We start from the raw sequence: 27,969 nt of genomic DNA on the forward strand, positions 1-27,969 counted from the left end.
ATTAGAGCTTTACATCTTAATTTAGTGCTTACATAGTTTAAGCACTTTATATGTTTTCGGCTAATGGCGATATGTGGCAATAGTGCGATTACGCCCATCTAAGAACTGAAATTTTTTTGTAGGAACCTACATACCAAGTTTCATCAAGATATCTCAATTTTTACTCAATTTACATCAAGCACGGACAGACAGTCAACCGGATTTCAACTTTTCTCGTCATCCCGATCATAAATATGTATATATCTATATATATAACCTTATATCTATCTCTGTTAGTTTTAGGTGATATGTACATACAACCGTTAGGTGAACAAAATCATAAGACTCTATAACAACTGGTTGCAAGAGTATAAAAAGATTCAAATTAATGATAAAATTAATTTTTCCTAAGAAAACAAATGAAATGCAGAAAACGTACTGTTAATTTTCAAATGTTTTAAGGTTTAATAGCAAAAACGGAGGTTCATAAGATAGTTTGGTTACCACAAACCTTAAAAAGTGGAGGGCAAATTAACGAAAATCATTTGAACACGTTCAATCCTACTAATTGAGAATAGTAAATATGGTTCACATCATACTACACGGTATAACGAACAAAAGATACAATTTTTTTTTAACTAGTTGAAACTCGCTTATTGTACTTCCACGTCTAGTTCATACGTACTACATATGTATGTATACAAATGTATGTTACCTGCGGTAATAATGTGGTGAATTCGTTAGAGTGGAATAAAAGTGTATCTTTCGGCATTAATTTACTCGATATTTTTTTTTTGTGTACGAACCTACTTTTAAAACCAGTTCTTGGAGTAAACTACAAATAAACAAGTGAAAGAATTATACAGAAAGTATTGAAGTGGCTGCAAAGGCTTTAGTGGCACGTAATATAATTTATATATCTGCAATAAAAAAATTGATTTGCAATATATTTTATAAAAAAGTGGTTAATACAATGAAAACATCTGATCGAATTAAATTCAAGTTAAAGAACAATGCTGAAAAAATTAAACCGACAAAAAAAGATAAAGTGTAAGACGATTTGACTGCTTCTGTGTCTGTATACTATATATGTATATTTATCTTTACCATATAAATATATAGGGAATTTCGTTCCGTGTCATTATATACAAAAGAGTTTAGAAACAAGAGCAAACTTGCACTCTCGCCTACATTTGGATGTTTGTTGGATGATGGAAAAATTTAGAACCAAGAACGCGTTCAATTTAAAATAAATATACATATATTGTTATACACTATGTCAAGTTTAAAGCTGCATATACACGTTTATGTATTATTATGCATTTCCAAGAATACCATGTATACTTATGTATAAGTTTTCCTTCAAAAATTAAGCGATCCACTATCAATAACATCCAAAGTGATGATACATGTTATATTTGCAATAGAATTGAAAATAATAATAAGACTGTTCTTCATTCTACGATATTAATTTCTTATAGGCAGAAGAGGTTAGTTCACTCAATGACACGCCGTCTATGTGACGTGTAAATAACACATATTAGTTTATGCTTTGCTTTTTGTAATTTTAGTGCCTTAAACTGATTTAAGACGTGATACATTATATTAAAAAATAAACCTTAAACATTTATTTATGTCATTAAAAACTAAAATTAAAAGTGAATTTTCGCGTCCACCTATTTACAAAATATAGTTCTACGAAGTTGGAACGTGTGACAGTGTTTCATTTAGTATAATAACTTTTTAATTTCAAAATGTTAAAAAATAATTAAGTTATAAAACTTTAGTGGGCACTATACAAAATCCCATCTGCAGTTAAAATAATGTGTTGCCCTACGAAAATGTCGATGTGTTTTCTTCTAAACTTCTAATGCTATCTATCACAATTTGTGGAAACAATTTTTTACCATTCTTGATACAGTTGATTGAAATAGAATGGTTTCTATCACCACCTATATAAAGGTTCTGTACAAAACTACCTAATGTGTCAAATTAAAGAAGGACAGACTACTGAGGTATAGTTTCCCATAATACTATAGCACCCAAATACATTCGAAATTAAATGGCAACTAATTTAAAGAAATTCAGAAATAACAATAATAAAATAAAACAAGTAAGAAGGGCTAAGTTCGGGTGCATACGAACATTTCATACTCTTGCATCTTGGAGAAATCAATGCCAGGGAAATACCTTAAACAGTAAATTGTCAACCTCAGGATCGGAATCCAACCGATTATATACATACATACATTAGGATGTTTTTTTGAACTATTCATTTCTTCAACTCCATCATGAAATTTCCTTAAAAATACCCAAACAAAAAATCCATGAAAATTAGAGCCCTTATTATTAACATTAAGGACTGGGAAAAATGGTAAACATTTTCCATTGAAAATACATGAAAATCGTGATTTCTTACTTTTTTTTATCTTTAAATTTTTATATATATAGATATGGATAAGCCTTACTTAAAAAGGCGAATATCTTGTGAAGTTTTAATGATAGCGATTTTGCGCTCGGACTTTTTTGTAGCAAATAAAATTTCCTACAACCTTGTCATGTACATTTTTTCACACCTCTTGTTATTTACGAGATACTTGTATAAAAAAAAAATGCGAATTTCGTGGAAAAATCAGGTTTAGAGCTCCGTACTACCTCGCCGGTGTGAGTTTCGATTTTTTCGCAATAGGCAATTTTGTAGAGTGTTCAATTCAGAGGAATAAAGTTTAAAGTCTAAGCGATGCCATAAAATACCTCTGAGCTAAAGAATTTTAAAGGCAAAAAATTACGATTGCCGTGTATCTTCAATGGAAAATTTGTCATGCCTTGGTCCAGTCCTTAATGTTAATATTAAGGTTTTCAAGGAATTTTTTTAAGGTATTTTCACGGAAATTTCATAATGAGATTGAAAAAATGAATTGTTCAAAAAGAAAAACAGTCTAATATACATATACTATACACAACTCCTATACTGACAGACTCATAAGGTTTGTTAGAAAAACGAAGCGATTATACAGCCATACATACATAGACACCGCTTACGCGATTATTGCCGAGTTAACAACAGCGCGCCAGTCGTTTCTTCTATTCGCTACGTGGCGCCAATTGGATATTCCACTGCTTTGTTGTTCTTCAGGCGGGTAATTGCTATTCGAACTTCTTCATGGTGGGGCAATGGAACGTCTGCCCCATCGTCATCGATTGGGGAATCGGGTTCGCCTTCACCTGGTGTTGTGCGTTCACTGCCATTCAGCGGGCTGGAGAAGTGTTCCCTCCATAATTTAAGTTTGGGGTTTGTACAAGAGTTTGCTCCGGTCGTGAAACCTTCTGTAAGCCGCCGAATTTTTTCGTAGAAGCCAGGTAGCTTGATGTATTTTCTTGTGCTGGAATCTAGTACCACAGATAACCATATTTCGAGCCCCAGCGAAGTCGATCAGCCTCAATCCATTTGGGGATGTTTCGTCGTGGAGGCTGAATTTATCGACCGTGTAGTAAATGCCACATGGACCTACTCGTCTCTGTCCCGTCCATTGCATTTCTTGGACGGCGCTGATGTCAGCCTTTATTTTCGTGAAGACATTAACAAGCTGGGCAGCGGCACCTTCCCAATTAAGGGACTGGACATTCCAGGTGCATGCCCTCCATTCATAGTCCTTATTTCTCTTTGCCATGGTCGTCATCAAAAGGAGGGTGTCTCATCCGAGGTTAATTGTTATTTATCATTGGGGGTGTTTTTTTTTACGTGGCGGTCCCAAACCCCGTACACAACCCTATGCAGGGGATGTTTCGCCTTCTCGCTTAGCTCGCCTTCAAACGGATGTTCTTAGGCTACCCAGAGGATATTTGGTCAAAGACCGGAAGTCGTGAGCTGCTTGAGCCATGCTCCAATCAATCAACTCCAATACAATATACTACAAGTATTAACCTGTCACTTACTAAAAATATTACTATGCTCGAAATCCTAAAATTAGTTATACTCGTATAGGGCGAAGGTCACGTTTGCGCTCTAATTTATCTATTTGAGGTACAAAGATACACTGTTATGAGTAAAACGACTCCTGTTACTTTCATTGGGATAACTCGCACAGTGGCCGATATATACAGACAAAGTCACCCGAAAGTTCGAAAACCTTAATATTATATATGGGAGCTAAGGAAGTATAGGTCCGATTCAAACCCATTTTTGACATACAGATATACCATTATAAAAGAAGGATTTTAATTTCGGTTATACTCGTATTATCACACATTGCCCGTGTCAACTATAGGTACTGGGATCTAAATATTCGGTACTTAGGGGCTTCAATAGGTTTTATGCTTGTAAGATGATATCCTTATACTTCTTCCTTTTCTTCTTCTAATATGTCCGAAATAGAGTTCTAAATTGTCCGACCAAATTTTACTCGTTTGCACCTTATTGCAGCCTGACAAAAATCGTAAGAAACGTCTTTAACTACTAATATAATATTTAAAATTCAGTTTTTAATATAATTCGTTTTTTACTTCAACCTTAATTGTCTTTAGAATTCGCACTGCATCAACTAAAAACTTTGCTTATTCATTTTACCCCAAAATTTTTTGTTGACAAAATATCTCTAAAATTATTGCTATTGGAAATATCAAAAAGCTTTAAAAAAATTAATACATCCGAAGTGCTTAATTACCGCTCATCTTTTAAAAACTATTCGGAAACTTATGTTGTTCAAGCATTTTTTGAACAGTACAGATTTCAAAAATCTTTATTAAAATAAGTAAGGAAGATTCACCTTTGTACGAAAAACAGGTTATTTCAATTTTACTAAGATATGATATAACTCACATATTAGCCGATATACATATTTGGTATAAGGTCACCCGGAAGTTTAAAAATCTTTACGAGTATATTGGGTATATGTGGGCTTAGGGAAGTATTAACACGATTTTACCCATTTGTAACACACAGATATACTACTATCAGGAAGGGTTCACTCTGAATTTCCAAATAATATGTGGACCCATATTCAATACCCAGGGGTTTGAACAGCTTTGGTTTTATTTGCGCAATTTTTAATCATACGGTGGCACACCTCAAGGGGACTATTTGTGCAAAGTTTTATTCTGATATATTAATTGATTGTTGATTTATACACTGAAAAGTGAGAGTTTAAAATGAAGTTTTACAGTGTGTTAAACAATATAAAGAGTAAGCGTGGCCGCAGTCCGATTTCGCCCAATTTCCTAGTAGAATAGAAAAATGTCATAGGAATTCTACTTAGCAAATGTGGTTGAAATCGGTCGAGCGGGTCTCCAGATATGTCTTTTTACCTAAAAGTGGGTGGCGCCACGCTCATAATCTACTTTTGTTAACGACTCGTATAAAACCATCTCGAGGTTAAAATTTAATTTCTCTGGCGTATTTAATTATTGATTTATCGTGCTATTGAAAGTTTTTAAGAGTATCATTATGTGGGGAGTGAGCGAAGATAACGATTTAATCCATTTTCACATCGTCGATAGAAAATTATATAATATTTGCGCTAGACAAATTTGATTGTTGTACAGTACTTGTCCAATAAATTACGAACGAGAGCAAAAAAACAAAAATATATATATATATATATGGCGACAAAATATTGAATATGATTCAATACAAAAATATAATAATTTAAGTTTAATGTATATAGCATATAAAAAATAATTTTTTTCTAAAATTAGTCAAATATTTATGTTTTTATTAATGATTAAAGTTAGAACTATTTTTTACTTCGTTCGTAATTTATTGGACAAGTACTGTAGCTTAAATAGTTTATGAGATATGTACATTAAACTTATTAGAGGGCGGGGCCCACCTTTTCGTAAAATTTTGCCCACAGGTGTCCCTTGCTACCGCTATCCTTTGTGGCAAATCAAAGTTTTAGATCTTAATTTAGTGCCCAGTTTTCATGCTATTTCGATTAATGGCATTTTGTGAGCATGGCTGCGGTTCTGTTGCGCCCATTAATAGCTACTTTTTTCCAAGGAATGCGCTTACGAAGTTTCATCAAGAATTTTTACTCAAGTTATAGCTTATAAGAACAGACGGACGAACAGACAGACAGTCTGCTGGATTTCTCTGTAGCAACATGTGGAAAGAGCATAAAAATTAACAATGTCATACCAACTCATTGGACCTGATTTTTTTTTTAATTGTCTTAGTAGTTTTTAAAAAGTTGCTAAAATTAATAATAAATATGGACAGAAGAGTGTCAGTCTTAAATCCTACATAAATAGAGAAAATTAAAAATATACTTTTTGCCAACATCCATGTATCATTACGGACAATAATATTCTTATATGTGGATGTGACACGGCGAATCGTAGGAATGATGATGCTGTTACATATTACAGAAGAATGATTTTGCTCTATAGTAGGCGGACAAGTTACTAGAGTATATTTATACACTTATCTACTTATAAATTCAAATATCTTTTTTATGCAAATTTGGGTTTTTTCTTCAGAAACAAATGGATAACATTTGGAACAATTATAATTTTGACTATTTGCACGCGTTACTACAAGGTGACAGAACCAGACCACGTTTGGTAAGTAATAACAATATTATACAACTGCAGTTACTTTAACCACTTTAAACCAAATTTTCTTCTTCTCTAGCTGGGATGAAACACATTTTGGAAAGATGGGTAGCTGGTATATTAATAGAACATTTTTCTTTGACGTTCATCCACCATTAGGAAAGGTATTCTGCTTGTTATATATCTTTATTGTTAATTTTTATAATTTTGCAACGCGGATCAGAAAGTTTACGCTATATATGTAGATATGTACTACATATATTTACATGTATCAAAACAAGTGTGGAAGGGCTAAGTTCGGGTGTCACCGAACATTTTATACTCTCGCATGATAAAGTGATAACCGAGATTCTGAGAGATTTACCAATATTTTCGGTGAAAAATTAGGTTAGGTTAGATTAGGCACTGAGTTCTTCATGTTCGATATCAGGGACCTTGAAAAGTTATAGTCCGATCACGACAATTTTTCCACAAGGGATACCTCAGCTCAAATACCGTATTTGTGTAAAGTTTTATTCCGCTATCATCATTGGTTCCGAATGTACATATATATTATACAGAGAAGGCAACAGATGGAATTCAAAATAGCGTTATATTGGAAGAAGGCGTGGTTGTGAACCGATTTCACCTATATTTCGTACATGTCATCAGGGTGTTAAGGAAATATTATATACCGAATTTCATTGAAATCAGTTGAATAGTTCCTGAGATATGGTTTTTGGTCCATAAGTGGGCGACGCCACGCCCATTTTCAATTTAAAAAAAAAAGCCTGAGGGCAGCTTCCTTCTGCCATTTCTTCCGTATAATTTAGTGCTTCTGACGTTTTTTGTTAGTCGGTTAACGCACTTTTAGTGATTTTCAACATAACCATTGTATGGGAGGTGGGCGTGGATTTTATCCGATTTCCTCCATATTTGAACTGTATATGGATATGCCTGAAAGAAACGACTCTATAGAGTTTGGTTGACATATGTAGCTATAGTAGTTTCCGAGATATGTACAAAAATTAGTAGGGGGCGGGGCCACGCCCACTTTTCCAAAAAAATTACGTCCAAATATTCCCCTCCCTAATGCAATCCTTTTTGTCAAATTTCACTTTAATATCTTTATTTATGGCTTAGTTATGACACTTTATAGGTTTTCGGTTTCCGCCATTTTGTGGGCGTGGCCGATTTTGCCCATATTCTAACTTAACCTTCTTATGGAGCCAAGAAATATGTGTACCAAGTTTCATCATGATATCTCAATTTTTACTCAAGTTACAGCTTGTACGGAAGGACGGACAGATAGACATCCGGTTTCAACTCTACTCGTCACCCTGATCACTTTGGTATATATAACCGTATATCTGACTCTTTTAGTGTTAGGACTTAAAAACAACCGTAATGTGAACAAAACTATAATACTCTCCTTAGCATTTTTGTTTCGAGAGTATAAAAATTATTAGGAAGGGAAAGCGTTAATATTTATTAAATAACTAAAAGGTGTAATTTTTTATTTTTTATACCCTGAATATGGTACATTAAATTTGCCATAATGTTTGTAACACCTAGAGAGGAATGTCGGAGAAACATATATCTAAACGATCGGCGGTACTAACTGAGTCGATTTATCCATGTCGGTCTGTCTGTCAGTTTGTCCGTCTGACGTATGTACGCGAACTAATTCGTCAGTTTTTAAGATATGAGTAAATCACATTATTTTCTTTGCCTGAACGATGAGAATCGAGCACTTGCATTGACAACTTTTTTATTAGACGAGATCTCACGAAACTTGGCAAGAGTTACTGCCTAAGGCAGTAATACAATCTCTAAAGAAATTGTTCAGATTGGATAAATATAGCCATACAAACCGAGCAATCGGAATCAAGTTCTTAAAGAGAATTTTTTGTGTTTGTTAAAGAAAAGCTTTGGCGCAACCGAATGTTTGATCGCAGGAATGTACCAAGCATTAGCAAAAGCGTTTGGGTGATCTCAGAGTTTAGATATATATTTAATTCTACTATCTTCTACTTCTTTTTTTACCATAGGAATACCAAGGTCTTTATGGATATTTTCATTACGCATCTACCATGGTGAACACATGATTGTTCTAAGCATTTTCGATTGGGACCTTTGTATTATATCAATATTAGTTGCACAGGTCTTACCCCACAGTTGATTGTCATACTCTCAAATCGTCTTTATGATCACATTATATTAAAGAACTTTGTTGTCTAGGCTAAGTTAAGAGTCAATTTAAATTTGCAGCGATAAATTTGCAGAGAGATACGTTTTCTCCACGTGAGTCTTCTATCTAGCTGAAGACCAAGATATGTTACATTCTTCGCTTGGGGTACTAAAATACTGTTTATTTTTACTGCCGGGCACATTTTTGGTCTAAGCGAAAATGTAACATGGTTACAATTCTGTTCATTCACATTAGCTGTGTCATCCGCAAAAGTTGAAGTTAATACATTGTTAGGTTGGAAGATTTGATGCATATATGATGTATAGTGTTGGGCCTAAAACACTGCCCTGTGGTACACCAGCCCTTATCTCTCGTTCATCAGATATGAAATCTCCTACTTTCACTATAAATTGTATATTATTTAAATAAGACTCCAATATTTTATACAATTTTAAAGATAGAATTTTTTTAATCTTATATAAAACACCTTCATGCTACACCCTATCAAACGCCTGAGCTACATCTAGAAATATTGCAGTACAGCACGCCCTGTGCTCAAATGCTTTTCTTATTTCGTTAGTAATTCTATTTACTTGCTCTATTGTGCCATGTTTCGCACGAAATCTGAATTCATGCGTTGGTATTGTATTATTTTCTTGGAGGAAAGGAGACAACTTTGATGGTAATACTTTTTCAAATAGTTTATAAAGACAGGGTAGAAGACTGATTGGTCTATATGAAGACGGCTGAGTTAAATCTTTCTTAGGTTTATCTATCAAGATAATCTACGACTTTTTCCATGAAATTTGATAGTATCCGAAACTAAGAATTGCATTGAGGAGCAAAGTTAGCACCTCTACAGCAATAACTAGTAACTCAATTAGCATTTTTGAGGTAATGTTATCCGGCGACTTTTTTGCATTAAATTATTTTAGGATTCCAATAATTTCAGAAGGTACAGTCTTAAAAGACTCGAGCGACTCTTTGGCTGAGTTGGGTAAGATTAACAGCTTAAAGTTGTACCAATTTCCACCCAAGTCTCACATAGGCATGTTGGAGTCAGTTGTTGGCTTCATGGACTTTTGGGCTTTCCAAAGAGAATTTTGCTGGTTTGAATTTGGACACAGCTTCTTTATATACATTTCGGTGTACAAATCTTCCTTACGTTTAAGCGCTTTTTTTAATTTACGCACAGCAGATTTTAATTGAAGCTGAGTGGAAGGGGAACGATTTATCTGCCATTCTCGTCTGGCACGCCTTTTTTCATTAACAAGCTTTTCTATTTCTCTATTAGTGATTTTTCTGGGACCAAGCGGCTTACAGTTTTTATTTGGTGTTGCTAAAATAGCTGCGGTAGTTATTATATCATTGAGTTATCTTATGCTTTCGTCAATATCTCTTCCTGTATTTATTTTGTACTCAACAGTGACTACTCACTTATTTTTTATAGTTTAGCCAACTCGTTTTATAAGAAGTTAGACCCACTTTTGGATCAATGAATATGGGTTGTTCACATAACTTTATTAGTACGGGAGAGTGATCAGAAGATAGATCAGTACATGTATCAGCTGTTTTGTATATTTTTGATTACAGCAAAATCAATTAAATCTGGTATTTTGATACGAACACTAAGCCAATATGTCGGCTTGCCAAAAGATATTATTTCAAGGTTACTGTGCCTATTTATAACAGTTTGATACAGCTGTCGTCCTTTCCGTTTAATTAGTCGTAAGCACCAATACATGTGTTTTGTATTGTAATCTCCACCTGCCAGAAATCTATCACCTAGCGATTCAAAAAGCTCTTTAAATTGGATACCTGAAATTTTAAACCGAGGTGAATAGTATTTAGCCCTCAGGTGTAAGTCTCTACAGCGATTTTGTATAGATATTGTTGTAGCTTGTAACTGCACTGTAGCATGAGATTCTAATGCGTGGTGATTTAATCGTTTTCTAACCAACACTGCGGTTCCACCATGTGCCTTTCCATCTGGGTGATTTGTAACATAGATTCTAAATCCCGGTATAAAGAAAATCATAGTTTCAACACTTCCATTTGGTTGGTTTTGGAGCAATTGCATTTGTTCAGTGTTGCCTTTCACCACATTTGCATAGCTCCTTTGTGTAGCATTATTTTTAATAGTACCCGGTTTTGAACCATGGACAAGGATTTCAATATTTTCGCTAAGAAGAATATGTATAATTTGATTACGACATGCTTGAATTCCAACATACAATTTCGTTTTTAATCTTTATAAACAGGGCAACCCCTGTAGTTCGCAGTGTGATTTCCCCCACAATTACTACATTTTTTATTTAAATCCTCTTTCTTTAGAGTACATTTGGATATGGGATGTAAATCACCACACATCAGACACTAAGTAGGGTGCAATATGATTTCGTGTGTCCATACTGTTGATAGTTTGTGCATTGTACTGCGATGGAGCAAATATTTTAGGTTGTTAATGGGATGTGTTTCGTTTTTCTTAAGTTGGCTAGAATTTGGCATCAATTCTATTTTGAACATTGGTTGTGCGACTTTATTCCTGCTAAAAATGTTTACCACTGATTTAATACTAAAACCACCTTCTTTAAATGTTTCTTTAACATCATTAGAGTTTACCGAAAACTCTATGTCTTTCATGACAACAACTATGCCTTTTGAGCTCTTTAGTTGGCAAGAGTAGTAATTTTTGTTATTGTGACATGAGAATTTTTTCAGTGAATGTTTGAATTTTTGTTTCATCTATGTTACCTTTTTTCAAAGGCACTGTGTGAAAATTACTTGTGCCTATTATATTGCTTAATTTTGAGAGAAGCGCATTTGAGCTCCGCTCGCGCAAGTAAATTGGAGGGAGTTTGGCATTCACGACTGTGGTGGTACCCTTTGCATAGTCGTTAGCATTGTAGAAACATAAAAGTAACAAAAGAATCATATGGTCGTCAACAGCTGAGATCATCTGATCGAAATATTCTCTGTGCCGAGAAATCAACTGAACAGACTTAAAAATAGTAAAGAAGTTGCAGTATAGGCGAGTTAGCAATATTTTTTGGGTTTTCATTAAGAGGCCTATTTTCACACATATAAAATATACAATCAGATTCTTCAAATATGTTTAATAAAATAGAAAAGATTTACCAATATTTTGACACAATAAATAAAATTGTGATCAAAACTAGGTAAATTTAATCTTTATGAATTTTAATAATCGAAATATATTTCAAAATTTAACAAACACGTATTCAAAATAATAAATTGGGTAGCATAACACGGCAACACACTCCTGCCTTTTCTAAGACATTTGGCCGTTTTAGTAGTAGAATATTTGGGAAACCCTAACGAACTGCCGGGGCTTTTGCCCTTAGTCTTCCCTCATTCTATTCCATCTTACCGTGCGATTCTGTAACTTGGGACAGTCTCAAGTCTCTAAATTTGAGATTTTAAGTTAGAGACAATTTTTGAGACTTGAGATGATATTGCTATTCTGTAAGTGACAGTCTCAAAATCTATTACATTTCATTATTCAGAGATGTTTTTACACTTGAATGAAAATAAATATGTCGATAACAAATATTAAATTTCCTATAACATAGTCAAAAAACATAATTATCAATAAAAATAAAAATATATTTTGACTTTGTTTCATAATATACATATACGAAATTTATGTAAAATTGATTTATTTCTCATCTTTTCGTGTTTGAGTGGCTTACAAAATATAAAGAAACGACATTCGATTAATGTCTATGATGATCTCTATTCAGTATATTCAAAATGGCAGACACGAGCTCTTTTTAGTTTTGTGACCTGCTAACTACCAAGTCTCAATATTTTGAGACTAACGCTAGAGACTGTTTAGTGAATAGTAACTAGTCTCAAATTGAGACTTTGCCTCAAAATGTCTCAAATAGAGACTAGAGACTGGTTACAGAATCCGCTATTAATGTAATTTCTGTCATTTTACAAGATTTCGCCTGTAAAGGTATGAGTGAAAATGATAGGATTTGTTACTTGTTGGTTTGTACAATGATCGTTAGGCTCTTTGCTCAGGAAGACAAATCTGTTGCCATTTAAGATTTCTTCCTTTTTATTATTTGGCGTGCCTGGTAGAAATTTTTTGGTATTGACCGCTGATTTAGCTGGACTTAGTTTCCTTTTTACGTTAATGTTGCGATCAATACCGGTCTGAACTCTGCTTGGTATTTTGTTTTCCTTCGCTATTCTGGTACTTGCTGGTACCTACATACTGATTGCTGTCAATGCATTTGTCGTTGCCCGATTGCTGTTACGAGGTGTGTTCAAAAAGTATCGCGAATATTCTGTTTTTTCAAAAATTATTTGTTTATTCATGAATATCTATTTTGTCCCCTTTAAAGTATTCCCCATGAGATATTATACACTTGTGCCAATGATTTTTCCAATCTTCGAAGCACTTCAAAAAATCATTTTTTTATCTTCTTCAGCTCCTCCTTCGATGCCGTATTTATCTCGTCAAGAGTCGTCCTTTCATGGGCCTCTTCAGTTTAGGGAACAAGAAAAAGTCACAGGGGGCCAGATCTGGGGAATACGGTGGCTGCGGCATCATTAGAGTGTTGTTTTTGGCCAAAAAGTCGCGCACAAGCAACGATGTGTGTGAGCAGGGGCGTTATCGTGGTGCAAAAGCTAATTTTTGTTCTTCCACAAATCCGGGCGTTTCTGGCGGATTGCTTCTCGCAAATTGCGCATAACTTGCAGGTAATATTCCTTATTGACCGTTCTTCCCTGTGGCAAGAACTCATGATGCACCACGCCCCTGCAAGCGAAGAAAACCGTCAGTTACGATTCGCGATACTTTTTGAACACACCTCGTACTGCTGATCGTTGCGATGACTCATCATCGCCGTTACATGTTTTTTGCCAGGCGTTGTTTTTGCAGGCTCGACAAAGCTGATGTAGGCATTTAAGGAACCAATACGGCTCTCCATCAGTAAGAATGGTGGTCTGGACTATGTCCCGTCTCAGCTTTGTAGTACGTAACATAGTGCCGTTGCACAGTCTGGGCGAGTCCAGGTTACGAATCAGTGCAACAGGGACAGAACTTTGAGTTTCAACTTGAAAGAGGGCTCCCTGACAGGTCGAGGGAATTTAAGAGTTCTACAATGTATATATGTAGTTGTGCCGCCAGTTGTTGTCACCGTTAATACTCAGATGTAAGCGGACGTTGCATAGAACATGCTCTAACATTTTTTAATTGATTTTTGCCACCAATTTGTTTTTGGGCGAGATGAAAGCTCTTTGGCACAACCACGCCTCGTTTGCCAGGGTTTCTTGTAAACTCAGAGATACCTTAGTAGGTATCTTTCGAGATAACAACATTGCTAAATAGGCTATCACCTCCACAATACGCTTGTGCGATAGGTCCAGAACCCTGATCTGCCGGTAATCTCCTGCTAGCAATACGACCACTTCACTCATCAAGATTCGATTATCCTGAATATCATGCCAGCTGCGATCAGGTGCTTCAATTTTTCGCTTGTGCATTCGTTCTGCTCGATATATTTACACATTGCAATAGATCACCGCGATTAATACATTTGCGGATGTTGCAACTGGGCGTTTCTGCAACTATACCAGCAGCAAATTCAGTAAAAAAAGTTTTGGCCGTGCCCTCTGGTCCTGGCACAATAGGGCGTTGTCCATAGTTGGGTCACAGTGGCCGTGGTCTTCAAGCAGACCCATCGGCCCTTAAAGACTGGTAGGGCCTCGGATTCAAGTTAGCAGCAAAAAAACACAATTACCCTCAAAGTGTGTTATTTGCACGGTATGAATTTTATCCAAGGCGTCTGAGGCTTTCACACTAGGCCAATCGTCGTCCGGGTCTCGGAACAAAAAACAATATTTTTAGCTCTACCAAAGCGGAGCGCTCTTTATTTAAACTTGTTTAGCTAATAACTTAAGACGAGGCGAGGATTGTCTCCATTTCCATTTGTACATGATTAAAGCTACAATAAGATTAGATTGTTGGCTGTAGTTTTGTAGTTCCGCCAATGGAAAAGTGAAGAGGGGTGATACAACATGATGTCGTCGCTTGTTGCTGTGCTGATTAGTTTGATATGAAGAATGCGTAGGGCGTCCCTTCACTCCTCTCCTTTGAGAAATAAAGCTGCTAATTTATACATTTTCTCTAAAGATCTGTTCGTTTCTATTTTGTGTTTTTTCTTGCAGCTTTAATTTTTTACATTTTACTGTGGCATAATATAATTTAAAGAATATAAATATAGTTATATATGTAGATATTGCTAATATACAAATGACGACAATAGTTATAAATGTACTTCTTACAGGGTGTTCATCAAAGGGTATTATAAAAGTATGTAAATTTTGTATATTGCTAAATTTTTATTCCAAGCTACTTTCTAAAATTTTTAATATCTTTATTCTTTCTTCTGTGTGTGTAGCTTTACAAATTCATCAATTTCTTCTTTTTGATTATGGTATACATCAATACCTATTTATATAGTTTGGATGGGCTATTCAACTCTAGAATTTTGAAAAATTCGATTTTTTTTCATATATTGGGTTGTCAAAAAAAACATCGAGCTTCTTAGTGACTCCAAGCTTCCTCAAATGGTTTATAACGGTTTGATGACTACTATGCCGGTCTCTTTCGACCAATTCAGCGATTTTATCGCAATTTTCGACGAGGGCGTTCCGGAGCGTGGCGCATCTTCGACCACCTCTATACCACAACGAAAACGTTGAAACCATCATTGTGCGGTGGAAATGGAAACTGTGTCGGGTCCATAAACTGCACAAATTTTATTGGCGGTTTGAGATGCATTTTTGCCTTTATCGTAGTAGTACTGTAAAATATGCCGTATTTTCTCTTTATTTTGCTCCATGTTTGCGACGCTATAACTCACGAACGACTTTAAAGAAACGACAATCAATCAAACACGTATTGGCGCGTGAAATGAGCTTTCCAAAAAGGTATAGCATGACCCGATGCGACGAATAAAACTAGAACTACGCGCTTACAGCGCTAACTATCGAAAATACCGCAAGACTTTTTTGACAACCCTATATTTAAAGTTTAGACCAGTGGCGCTCATTTAATAAAAACGCAATAAAAATCCAAACACGCGTGTTTGACTGATAATTCTGCTAATGCGAAAAATATCACACGCACACGAAAGCGGCTGAACACGTACGCTAGGTCAACACAAAGAATCGGCATTTAGTTTCTGTTGAGCAAGCAACATCGCATAGCGCATTTTTTTAAATACACTGACAGAAACACCTCGAATTTTTAAAATGTTTTCAAGCGAATGGCAAGAAAATTATTTTTTTATTGAAACTGATGAAGGGGAAGCGCAATGCTTATTGTGTTACAAAACATTAAGTCGTTGCAATAAATGTAGTGTGGAACGTCATTACACTACTGTTCATAATGTATACCTTGCAATTCAAGGCAATAATAGAAGAAATCTTCTTCTTGAATTGAAAGCAAAATATTTTTTAATATATTACTATCCTATTGAAACTGCTGACCGTATTGATATTGCTGACCCTATGGTTGTTGATAATGTTGACCCCTTGCTGTTGAAAGGGCGTCGTATATAGTTGCTTTACATTTAGCAAAACAGTGCCGCCCATTTGAGGATGGCATATTTTTCAAAACCTTAGAGAAAGAAGTTTGTAATTGTTTCGGTGAAAAGGGAAAAGAGCTTAGTGAAATTATTGATAATATTCCTTTGTCCCGATCGACAATCACTCGTCGCACAGAGAAACTTAGCGAGTACATCTATTCTTGCACCAGAAACCGAATTATGAAATGTAAAAATTATTCAATAAGTTTAGATGAAACTACAGATTTGAACAATTTAAGCCAGCTCATTATATGTGTCAAAACAGTCAATGAAAAATTAGAATGTTTTGAGGAAGTACTCACATTAATAACCATGCCTGGCAATGTAAAAGGAGAAACTCTATATGAGGCCGTTAATGATAATGTATTAGCTTTGTTCGGAAAAGAGAAATTAAGTGCAATTTGTACAGACGGTGCACATGTTATGATTGAAAAGAATAAAGGTCTTGTTGGTTGGCTAAACAAAAATGGTATAAATGTGCCATCTTACCACTGCATTATTCACCAACAAGCTCTTTTTTCTAAAGAATTGGGTATGGTAAAAATTATGAATACGGCAGTTAAAATTATTAACAAAATTAAAGGGGGACATAACGCCCTTAGCCATCGGAAGTTTAAGACACTGCTTGAAAACGTAGAGGTAGATTACGGCGACTTGCTTATGTATACTGAAGTACGAAGGCTTAGTCGCGGAAAAAGCCTCGAAAGACTCTTAAATTTGAGGAAAGAGGTCATTATGTTTTTTGAACTCAATTTCAAGCCAGAAATTGAAAAGTTAATTTTATGTCTCAAAAATTATGATTTTATTCTTGATTTCGCTTTTTTGTGCGACATAACGAAAATTTTGAATGAACTTAACTTTGCTCTTCTGGGTAAAAATAAAAAAATATTTGAGTTTGTTTCGACTTTTAAGTTTTTTGGCAGAAAATTGCAAATATTAATAATCAGTTGAACAAAAATGATTTGTCAAGTTTGGAAATAACATCAGAAGTGTTTAGTGAAAGTAATGATTTTTGCAAAAATAGAGGTATTCAAAAAAATAGTTGAAAACTTATTAAAAAATTATAATGCTCGTTTCGAAGATTTCAACATTTTAACTAAAATAATAGAAATTCATTATAATCCTCTTATAACTATGTGAAATAGAGGATCAAAAACCCGAACTTCAGAAAGAACTAGAAATTTCGATGATGAGATCGACTTATAATTGTGAAAGTGCATTTTCCACTTTCAAATTAATTCAAAATAAGCAAAGAAACACGCTTTCTGACCAACATCTTACCGATCTTCTACGCATTAAGGAGTATAAAGGGGAAATCAATATTGATGATGTATTATCGAAACGAGCCATTTAGTCAACGACTTTATAAATTTTCAAGTATTACACCAAAAGAATTCAATAAACATTTCTGATATTTTTTCCAAATTTAATAATTTTTTTCCGTGGATGTAAATAAAAAAAAAATACAGTAGAAATTTGTTCAGCGTACATGGCAGCGAAAATCTTTGGCAAAGTTTGTGCAGCGCAAACGTAAAATGTAGTAGTTTTGAGGCGTGCACCACTGGTTTAGACCCTTAAGAAGATATCCTCCGAAGGATTTTTAAAAATTAAAATTATTTTAAGAGCTATAGTTACTTTAGTGACGCAGTACCTAGCCCGGTAGGTAGGTAGACTCACTTTTTTAAACGCGTTTTTCTCGAAACTACTTTTTTCCACACGGTACCGGCATTATCTCAAGTTCTATACAACCGAAAATTCAGGAATTTCAAAAAAAAGCATAAAAAATTATTTTTATTTTCAGGCAGTCGCCATTTTTCAATTTTTTTTTTCGTGGTCCCTGAGGTAGGGACTATAACAGCATCCTTATTGATTAAGAATTTGATTCTTTTGTTTTTTTTTCTGACCACCAGTAGAGTCAGGATCAATGTCACCAGGATGTAAAAATATTTTTGGTTTTTTTTTAATAAAATTCAAAAAACTACCCAAAATTTCAGGTTTGTTTGTTCGTAAGTTTTATTATTTATTACATGTGTTCCTTCTATAATTATGTTACCTTCACTTATTTGTTTAATTGGTTCATTATTTGTTTTTGTTTTACTTCTTTCCTTTCTAGTGTGGGTATTTTACAATTATCTGGGCTAGTTTGTTTCCATATATATTTAGTCATATTATTGATACATTTATTTATTGGTATAAATTGATTATCACAACTAGCTATTAATGGGTATGATATTAATTTTCAATAATTAAATGTTACTGGTGTAACATTAAACGTTTTACGTTTTTTAATAATGACAGGATATTTATATATTGCATTATTACAAATGTATCAGAAATTCTGCCAATAGACATATCTGAATACTCCAATAAATATATGATAGGAATATCTCTTTGTTCACTGTCTACTATTTTTTGAAGTAAGTTTTTAGTTTTTAGTAAAATTGTTAAGTCTAGTAATTCACGATGTACTTCTTGTAGTATCATGTTTTGTTTTAACAATTTAAAATTTACTTGTTGTAATAATTTTTCAAAATGTGTGTTGATTACATTTTGTTTGTTGTTATTTATCACTATACCGTTAATCTTTTGTTTTATCTCAATCATATCGGCATCGGGTTATAAAGCTAAATATGGGTCCTACAAAATCTAATGCTCTTTTAGTTCTATGCGCTAAGAGTTAATCCCTGAGGACTGCAATCCTACTAATTAATGCTATGTCATCTAAGAATCCGGTGTCTGCGACTGTTTGATCGTTTTAATATTATTGTTAACTTAATCGTATGCAATAAATAATTTTCTTCCTTGTATGTGTTTACAGAATCTGTTTGTGTTAGAACGAATTTCTTTCCTTCTAAATTAGTCACTGTTAGCCCTAGTACTTGAGGGTATTATTATTATTTCTTTGAACATTTCTAATGTTATCTTTATGGATCCCTCGATTTTTATGACTGTGTTCTCACTGTTTTCTTTTACTACTACGTGTTTTACGTATCTTTTACTGAATATGTCACTTCTATCGGATCGAATATGGTCCTGGCATAAAATCTCGATTTATTGCGTTTCTATTATGGTATTCTAAAATATAACTTTATTTATTTTTTATTCTTTCCTCGATTTCAGGACACTTTTCACGGTTAAAAATATAATTACAGGTTTTTCTTCACTGCCTGAATGAATCGTTTTGTTGTATTTTTGACTGCCTGTAATATTTATTTTTCTGGTGAACTCTCCTTGTCTGTTGTTATATTACGAGCTACATATACGAGTACATACATATCTAATAGTGTAGAGTTTTTCGGCGCCTTTCCTTTATGTCTGCCAACAATAGATTTTTGTTATTTCTTTGTAGTTGTTTTTTGCAGTTCTATGCTCTATTGTGAGTAAATTGTAGCAATTTGAAGGAATTAAAGAATGATTTTACGTTTTTTATATTCCTAATATCGGCTGATTCCGCCGAGTGCATTAACACTCCAGTGGTCGCGCCCCTTTTTGTGCCGTTAGTAGTCGCGCGTACTACATGTGTAGAACATTTTAGACATAAGGGTTTGAAACGAAATATTTGTAAATAAAAAAATTTGTTTTAATAATAATAAGTAACAGTTTATTATAAAACCAAATCAACCAAAAAATATTCATTTTAAACATATTAGGAACTTAAAATCAGACTTCTTGCGAATAGTTATTCGTAAAACGTAAAAGTATATACACAAGTGGTCTACTATTGTAGTACGCGCGACTACTGGAGTGTTAAGATATCGGAGGTCCTACTGTGATCAAATTGAAAAGTGTATTTTATCCATTTCATCTCCTTCAAAGTAATCTCCTCCCGCTGCAATACACTTATGCCAACGAATTTGGAAAAATCCTCCGTCATGATGGCCATCAGGGGCCTCGGTGTGGTGATGTGAATTTGCTGAATAGCCGGAAGTTACACGAAGGTTAGTCAGGCAAATGCGGGGATACGGCACGATATTTGTTGAAAATGTGGCGAAATGATCGCGAAATTCATATTTTGCTCCGTTAACCGAAAAAGCAGTTTTTTCTCTATCTTCTTCTTTATCTATTATCTGATAGAACCCAAATCCTAGATTTTATAAAATCATGGTTGTATCTGGTATTGGATATCTATCAGGTATTGTTATTTTTTTTAACTTCTCTAATCTATAACCATTATTTCCTTCTTCATCTGATCCTTGTTTCGAAACTGTTCATATTGGTGCGCTGTAATGGCTTTTACTTTCTTTTGTTATTTCATTTTCTAATAATTTCTGTATTTCTTTCTGAACAAAATCTTGATCTGCATATGGAGAGGGATACTGCCTAACACAAACTGGATTATTGCTTTCAGTTTTAATTTCTGCCTAAAATGTTGTGGTGTATGGTAAATGTTCGTTTTTGTAGTTGTTTTCATTAAATTATCTAAGTATATATTTGTTCCTTGGATTTCTCATCTTCATCTTATAATTCAACTTTTCGCTTTTTCAGTGATTCGACACTTTAGCGGATTTGACGGAGTATTCAAATAAATTTATTACAGCTTTCATTTTCCGTAGGGAATCTTTTAATAATTTAATATCGAAATCTTCTACTTTATCTACTTCATTGAACTTCAGGTCGTGTCCTACTAAATTTATTTCTTTTTTTTTTGAGTTATTATAGAACTACCGTGCAAGGTGTTCGTTTTTATCGGTTTCTCCAACAATATTCTCTTTCTTCTATTTTCTTATGTAGCTACTGGGTGCACCTGTGTGTAACATTATGTACACGGATTTACCGTCTGGTGCTGTACTTTGTAAAGTAGGTAGCCTTTGTCTTCTCATAAAAAATGTTTCTGCTCAGTACATTCGCTTGGTGACTCGCTGTATAGCTATTGTTTGTTTTGCAAGTCTTCGCTTATTTGGTTGGTGCTTGTGGTTTTGTCGCGTCGCACATAGGAGCATTTACCCTCAAAAACCGGACAAAAATTAAAATTACAAACTTTAGTGATGCCACTCAAAATAGATTTTTTTTGGTACCTAAATAACCGTTCTAAAATGAACCGATTAAATAAATGACCTTCAGGCCGCTATATTGCCACACACAAGTAGTCGGAACCTAGACTTCGTTCAGAACGCACGTGCTTATTCGCGGAACTCTCCATTGTTTTCGAAATTGAAAGTGTTGTTTTTTATTGCGAGAACGGAATTCTTGAAAATATTTTTTAATACGCTTTTATTAGCTTCACTTGTATGTATGTATGTTTGCAGAGAATAGCAGAGAATGTTTATCATAGAGAAGGTTCACGGCGCGGAGATCGTAAAAATATTTTTGGCTAACTCGGCAGAGAGGGAAGAGTTTCACCACAGACAAATTATAAGCGTGTTTCACCACGAAAATAGCAGAATTGAACATTTTCAGTGTTAAATGAGAAAAATAATGCTAATTCCAATGTAAACAAATTTACGCCTACAGATTCGCATATTTACTATGCGCAAACGTCTTTGCATACAATTTGTAGATGATCGGTACATATGTATGTATGTATATATTTGATATCAGAGCACATGAGTATACATACATATGTATATCTTAAAATTGACCTATTTTATGATGAATTCCATAAAACTTTAAATATAAGTATATAATACAGCAAGATTTATATTACTACCTAAATATGCATTTGTATAGGTTTGATAAGGCATATATTTATTTACATAAATATGTATGTATGTATGTATTTATTTGCTTTAGATTGATAGTTTTGATATCATCTTAAAAGACATAGCGGTCGCACATGTGCTCATACATATATAACGATGTGTGCATGTAAACAAATATGACAGACCATACGCATAATGTTTGTAAATTCGTCTACATGCGACATATGGATGTATGCAAATATGTACACTCGCAGCTCACATTTTTTGCTTTAATGTCAAAGAGTCAATGTGTCGAAGAACTGACGTGACGACAAAGCGTCCAATCATTGTGTTGTTGGTAGAAAATCCGAGCTGTGCCGAAAACACAAACGAACGATCGCCAATTGCCACTGCTTCTCTTGCCGGTGAAACAGCTTCGCATACAAACCAGCGTAGATATGTGAGCTTACATACAAATCGACGCAGATTTTTGCAAGCCGCGTAAAAATATTTTTTACATTCGTTGACAAATACAGTCAATCCCTGTTATGTGCCTAGTGGCGTAGATAGCATAGGTGACACCCGGGGCGGATTTTGAAGGTGTCAAAACTCACTTAAAACTCAATCAAAACTTTTAAAATAAAAAAGTAATAATCATTTACATTTTATTAAAACACTAGTATTAAAAATATTAGTATATTATGTGAAAAAATTAAAATTTCTTCCTTCTAGCTTTGACACTTGCAAACTCCGAAATCACGTTTTCAAAATTTATATTTTGTGTTGCTTCATGTTCTATCGTTAAAATACCAAGATTGTTTAGTCTGGTTTCAGTCATTGTAGACCGCAAGTAATTTTTAATTAATTTTAATTTGCTGAAACTTCTCTCATATGAAGCGACTGATGCATATATTGTCATAAATAACTTTAGTGCGACCGTTAGATTCGGAAGAGATGCTGTAAAATCCCATTCCACAATGAATTTCAAATAGTCCAGCGAAATTTTCTAAATGTTCACATGAAGTTTCATGGTCCAATACTTTAGGATTTAGTTTCCACCACTTCTGAAATCCAGTTGTAAATGTTCTTTGTATGTTACTGACAGCATATAAACGACAACAAAAACAGTACAGGTTATTTGATAGGAGAAAATACCATCCATGATCGTAGAATTTTTTCACCACTAGGCATGTCTTTATAAAACCATTCCTGTGAAAGATGACGAGAGTCGCCTTTAATCTTTGAACCATGACGAGATACAGCGGAAAACGGTCCTTCTTTGTTCTGGAAATGTTCACTGCCCTTTTTTACTATGTCAATGCGAACATTATTGGGAACCAATGTGAAACATCTCTCAAGTGTTGCACTTGATCGGTCGTCTTCATTGATTCTGTATTGTCGATTTTGCTATCTGAATGTGATTCTTTAAGATGTGAATTATTACTTTCGTCAGCAGGAGACTCGGGTACTTTACTTGAACTTTGGCCGCTATCTGCTTTTGTGCATATTTGAAAAGAGATTCAGACATACTCTGAATTTCATCCATTTTAGACTTTTTGGCTTTCCTCTGCTGAAGCCCGCTTTGTCTTTTCGAAGTATGAATTCTCTGCGGCATATTTCGTTCTGGGTATCCTAAATATATTTTTATTTAGTCAGTGATACGTTGATTTCATAAAGAAATTGTAGCAGTAAATAAACACCTACACGGAGAAAACAGCGGTGAAAAAATTAATAAATTTTAAAATCTAAATACAAAAAAATAATATCTCTTCTTAAAAATTATATTTTTTTTTATCAAATATTAAAAGCTGATATAATAAATTAATAACTGAGATAGTAAATTTTACAGCATATTAAATAATTATATTCATAACATCAAAAAGTACTGACTCGATTTAATTTATTACCATTTGATTACGAGAATTTTAAAAGTATAAAAAGAAATTCTATGAACTGTAATACAATAAGTGCTATGTCAGCATTGAAATTTTTACTAACTAATATAGTAATACTTCTTTTTAATCGATTATAATAATAAGTACACAATTTATAAATAATTGCTATTCTCTTTACAAATATTACAAATACTATCTATAGTATTTTTTACTATACATATATTAAAAATTAGTATAAGTATAGTAAAAAATACTTTCTTGTTTGTCTAAATATTTTTATTTTCTGATGTATAAAGATTGATATCTATTCTAATGAAAAGAATAATATACAAACTCGAAATTTTGTTATACAGTTTGTAAAATTTAATTTGAGTTCAGCATTTGTTATATAATATATTCTAATATCTTTATAAACAATACTGTAATTTTTTTTGTAATTTCGATTTCTAGTATAATTCGGCCAAATTGGAAAAATCTCTCAAAACTGAATTATTATAAAATAATTTTATAAGTCAATCTAGCAATGTCCGTGGTACGCCATGTTCCATTGCGGAGCATATGTACTTATGTCAACGGTAGTGATAGGTCAACCTGCAAACACCGTAAGACGAATTGTTTTGGAATGTAGAACAATATCTTGTTCTTCATTTTTATTTATCTGAAATAAGAAGCTACTCACACGCTGCGTCCGTAGCATACGCATAATCAAATAAAAACAAATATCAAAACACTCTTCGGTATGCTTCCACAAGAAAATTTTAAAACAAGGTATTAAACTACACCGATGACGTACATATGTCTCTAAGTTGTATTTCAATTACTATCCGCTGTTAGTAATTTTTACTATACAAGAATATAAATTTTCGTAAAAGAGGTTTTGAGTATTTGTTAAACAAAATACTAATAATTGTAATGATATTCTATTATTATTTAAAATGCATATAACACAATTTGCTATACAGTTGTTGATTTTTATAAACTGGTTAGTAATTTTTCGTATTTAAGTAGGTATGACTAGAAAATAATAGCAAAAATACTTTACTTACCTTGCTTATTTTCTTCAAGAATGGACTACTAACTCGGTTTTATACAAAAATTGTTTTTTTTTTTTAATATCTAATAATTAACAAACACTCAGCACTAAACTTTCACACGTTCACATAAAAGAATATTGAAATAAATGCGGTCGGAAACAAAAGAAATTGCCCAATCCACAATGCAAGTGACAAGCTCTATATCAAGGGAATCCCCTGACTAGCGTTGGTTGTGCGTGAACGGGGTATTAAATTTTTGGATCCCTGATCGATTGACAGTGTGCACATTGTTTTGTTTTAAATATCAATTTATTATGCTCGTGGTACGATATTATAGTTACCTAGATTATTTGATTAGTGGCGGTTTTGCTCTCTGCCACAGATTTACGATTTTTTATAGGTAGAACTGATTGTCATAGTCGGGCTCGGGTGTCACCCGGTTAGGGGGTTAGGGGCCGGCCCTGCCGCCCTCCCCTAGCTACGCCACTGAATTTAATATAGTACACAAGCGAGTGCGAATACTTAAGCGAGTGGTACTTAAAACATTAATTTCTATGTATTTCATAAAAAACAACCGTGAGATGTAGCAAGATATATGGAGTTAAGAGGGATGATTTTCATTTAAGCAGAGTACTACTTAACCGGGACTCACTGTACACGTAAATCATAGGAATATTGTATATTTTCTTTGATGCATTTCTTGACTCGACCAATAAACTACGTTGTCAATTTTATTCTATATATATATTTGTGGTACTGTCACTTTTTCCTTCTCATACATTTCAGATATATATTCAATTTATAATTTTTAGCTTTGGCCATCGTCGCGAAAAGACACTTGTAGGCAAAGGCATGTTCGGGAAGATATGATGGTGTCTACTTTTATGAATGAAGCGAGTTTGCCTGTTGAAAGTGCGCTTGCGTTCATGAATGAAAATATTGTTGTTAGGAGTTTTTCTACACATTTGGGCATCGACTATTTGGCTGCCATATTGACTTGTGACGCTGCTGATGCTATTTCAAACGATTCTTGTTTTCGTAGAACAATATTTGTAATTTTTGCGGGTGACATATCTACATGTGAACGCATATAAGTATATATGTTGTGTATGGATTATTTGTGTGGGAATACGTACATATTTACATGAGTACGCATATAAGTATGTATGTTGTATATGCGTTATTTGTGTGTCAATGTCATACGCACATACAATATTTATGTGTCTATGTACATACATATGAGCAGCGCGCAAATTAATAATTTGTTTTCAGTTTCGTGGGCAACCACGGGCAACTGCCCGTGAGCAACCCCCGTGGGCAACTCCGTGTGGTCAACTGCCTCGTTTTCTTTATTATATTTTCTTATATACAATATTTTGCTTAAGTCTAGATGTGGAAAGATTCATCTTAAAGTGTTAAATGAATTATATTTTTGGACCACCTAAGGCGGACAGTATTAGCAAAGTACATATGTATGTATAATGTTTAAATACGGACCATATGGGTCGTAAGTGTCATGTTACATTTTTATGACAGATAAAGAATATGTTCATGTAATATAAACTGGTGGTATTCGCACATCTTATTAGTGATAATATGATTTGAACTCGCGAAGCGAACATAAACACATATGGTCATGATACATGTGAATATAAGTTTTGAATAATAAAATGTACGATTAATGTACATTTATCACTATTGTAATATATGTATAAATTTTTTTAATATATTATGATAGTCTGTTATATACATACATATGTACACATATATGTATATAATGAAGTATACAAACAAGCATAAATATACCAAATACAAGAAATAATTGGAAAAGTAGGCTTTATTTTCACTTTAACTACGAATATTGCTTTGAAAAAGTAATTTAATTCAAATGTATTCAATTGCACATGTATTCATTAACATGCAAAAAAAGAATTCATACGAATACACATGCTTGCATATAAACGTATAAAAACGTAAGCAAAAGAGCTAACATACGTATGTAACAGCAATAACGGGTGATTTTTTTGAGGTTAGGATTTTCATGCATTAGTATTTGACAGATCACGTGGGATTTCAGACATGGTGTCAAAGAGAAAGATGCTCAGTATGCTTTGACATTTCATCATGAATAGACTTACTAACGAGCAACGCTTGCAAATCATTGAATTTTATTACCAAAATCAGTGTTCGGTTCGAAATGTGTTTATCGACAAATTTTGTTCAGCGATGAGGCTCATTTCTGGTTGAATGGCTACGTAAATAAGCAAAATTGCCGCATTTGGGGTGAAGAGCAACCAGAAGCCGTTCAAGAACTGCCCATGCATCCCGAAAAATGCACTGTTTGGTGTGGTTTGTACGCTGGTGGAATCATTGGACCGTATTTTTTCAAAGATGCTGTTGGACGCAACGTTACGGTGAATGGCGATCGCTATCGTTCGATGCTAACAAACTTTTTGTTGCCAAAAATGGAAGAACTGAACTTGGTTGACATGTGGTTTCAACAAGATGGCGCTACATGCCACACAGCTCGCGATTCTATGGCCATTTTGAGGGAAAACTTCGGACAACAATTCATCTCAAGAAATGGACCCGTAAGTTGGCCACCAAGATCATGCGATTTAACGCCTTTAGACTATTTTTTGTGGGGCTACGTCAAGTCTAAAGTCTACAGAAATAAGCCAGCAACTATTCCAGCTTTGGAAGACAACATTTCCGAAGAAATTCGGGCTATTCCGGCCGAAATGCTCGAAAAAGTTGCCCAAAATTGGACTTTCCGAATGGACCACCTAAGACGCAGCCGCGGTCAACATTTAAATGAAATTATCTTCAAAAAGTAAATGTCATGAACCAATCTAACGTTTCAAATAAAGAACCGATGAGATTTTGCAAATTTTATGCGTTTTTTTTAAAAAAAAAGTTATCAAGCTCTTAAAAAATCACCCTATATATAGTTCTGAGCATAATTTGTATTCAATGCTCAGCTCTGTTCAAGCGAAAATGTTAAAATTTCTCCTGCCGAGCTGGCAGTGGTGAAACTCTTCCATCTCTGCCAAGTTAAAGGCTAGCCAGTCAAAAACGCTACTCCCTTCCTTC

The 27,969-nt window shown here is 34.0% G+C and overlaps 1 protein-coding gene across 11 annotated transcripts in view; it reads left to right on the forward strand.

Moving 5' to 3' along the window:
* Positions 1-385: 385 nt before the first annotated feature.
* The window catches only part of LOC105227653 (protein O-mannosyl-transferase 2), a 233,343-nt gene continuing 205,759 nt past the window's right edge, over positions 386-27,969 (forward strand). For 3 of the 11 annotated variants that reach the window (XR_007421881.1, XR_007421880.1, XR_007421879.1), the window contains exons 1-4: positions 386-1,029; positions 1,102-1,469; positions 6,457-6,540; positions 6,611-6,695. Coding sequence is in view for 6 of the 11 variants with exons in the window: in XM_049449965.1 (XP_049305922.1) it covers positions 1,297-1,469; positions 6,457-6,540; positions 6,611-6,695 (342 nt within the window). In the remaining 5 variants the exon portion in view is untranslated. Of the gene's footprint in view, positions 1,030-1,101; positions 1,470-1,535; positions 1,995-6,456; positions 6,541-6,610; positions 6,696-27,969 lie in introns of those variants that run through there. The other 8 variants (XM_049449965.1, XM_049449964.1, XM_049449963.1 and 5 more) reach the window with 6 other exon arrangements.

This window comes from Bactrocera dorsalis, chromosome 2, assembly GCF_023373825.1.
Source record: "Bactrocera dorsalis isolate Fly_Bdor chromosome 2, ASM2337382v1, whole genome shotgun sequence".
Taxonomy (NCBI): Eukaryota; Metazoa; Arthropoda; class Insecta; order Diptera; family Tephritidae; genus Bactrocera; species Bactrocera dorsalis.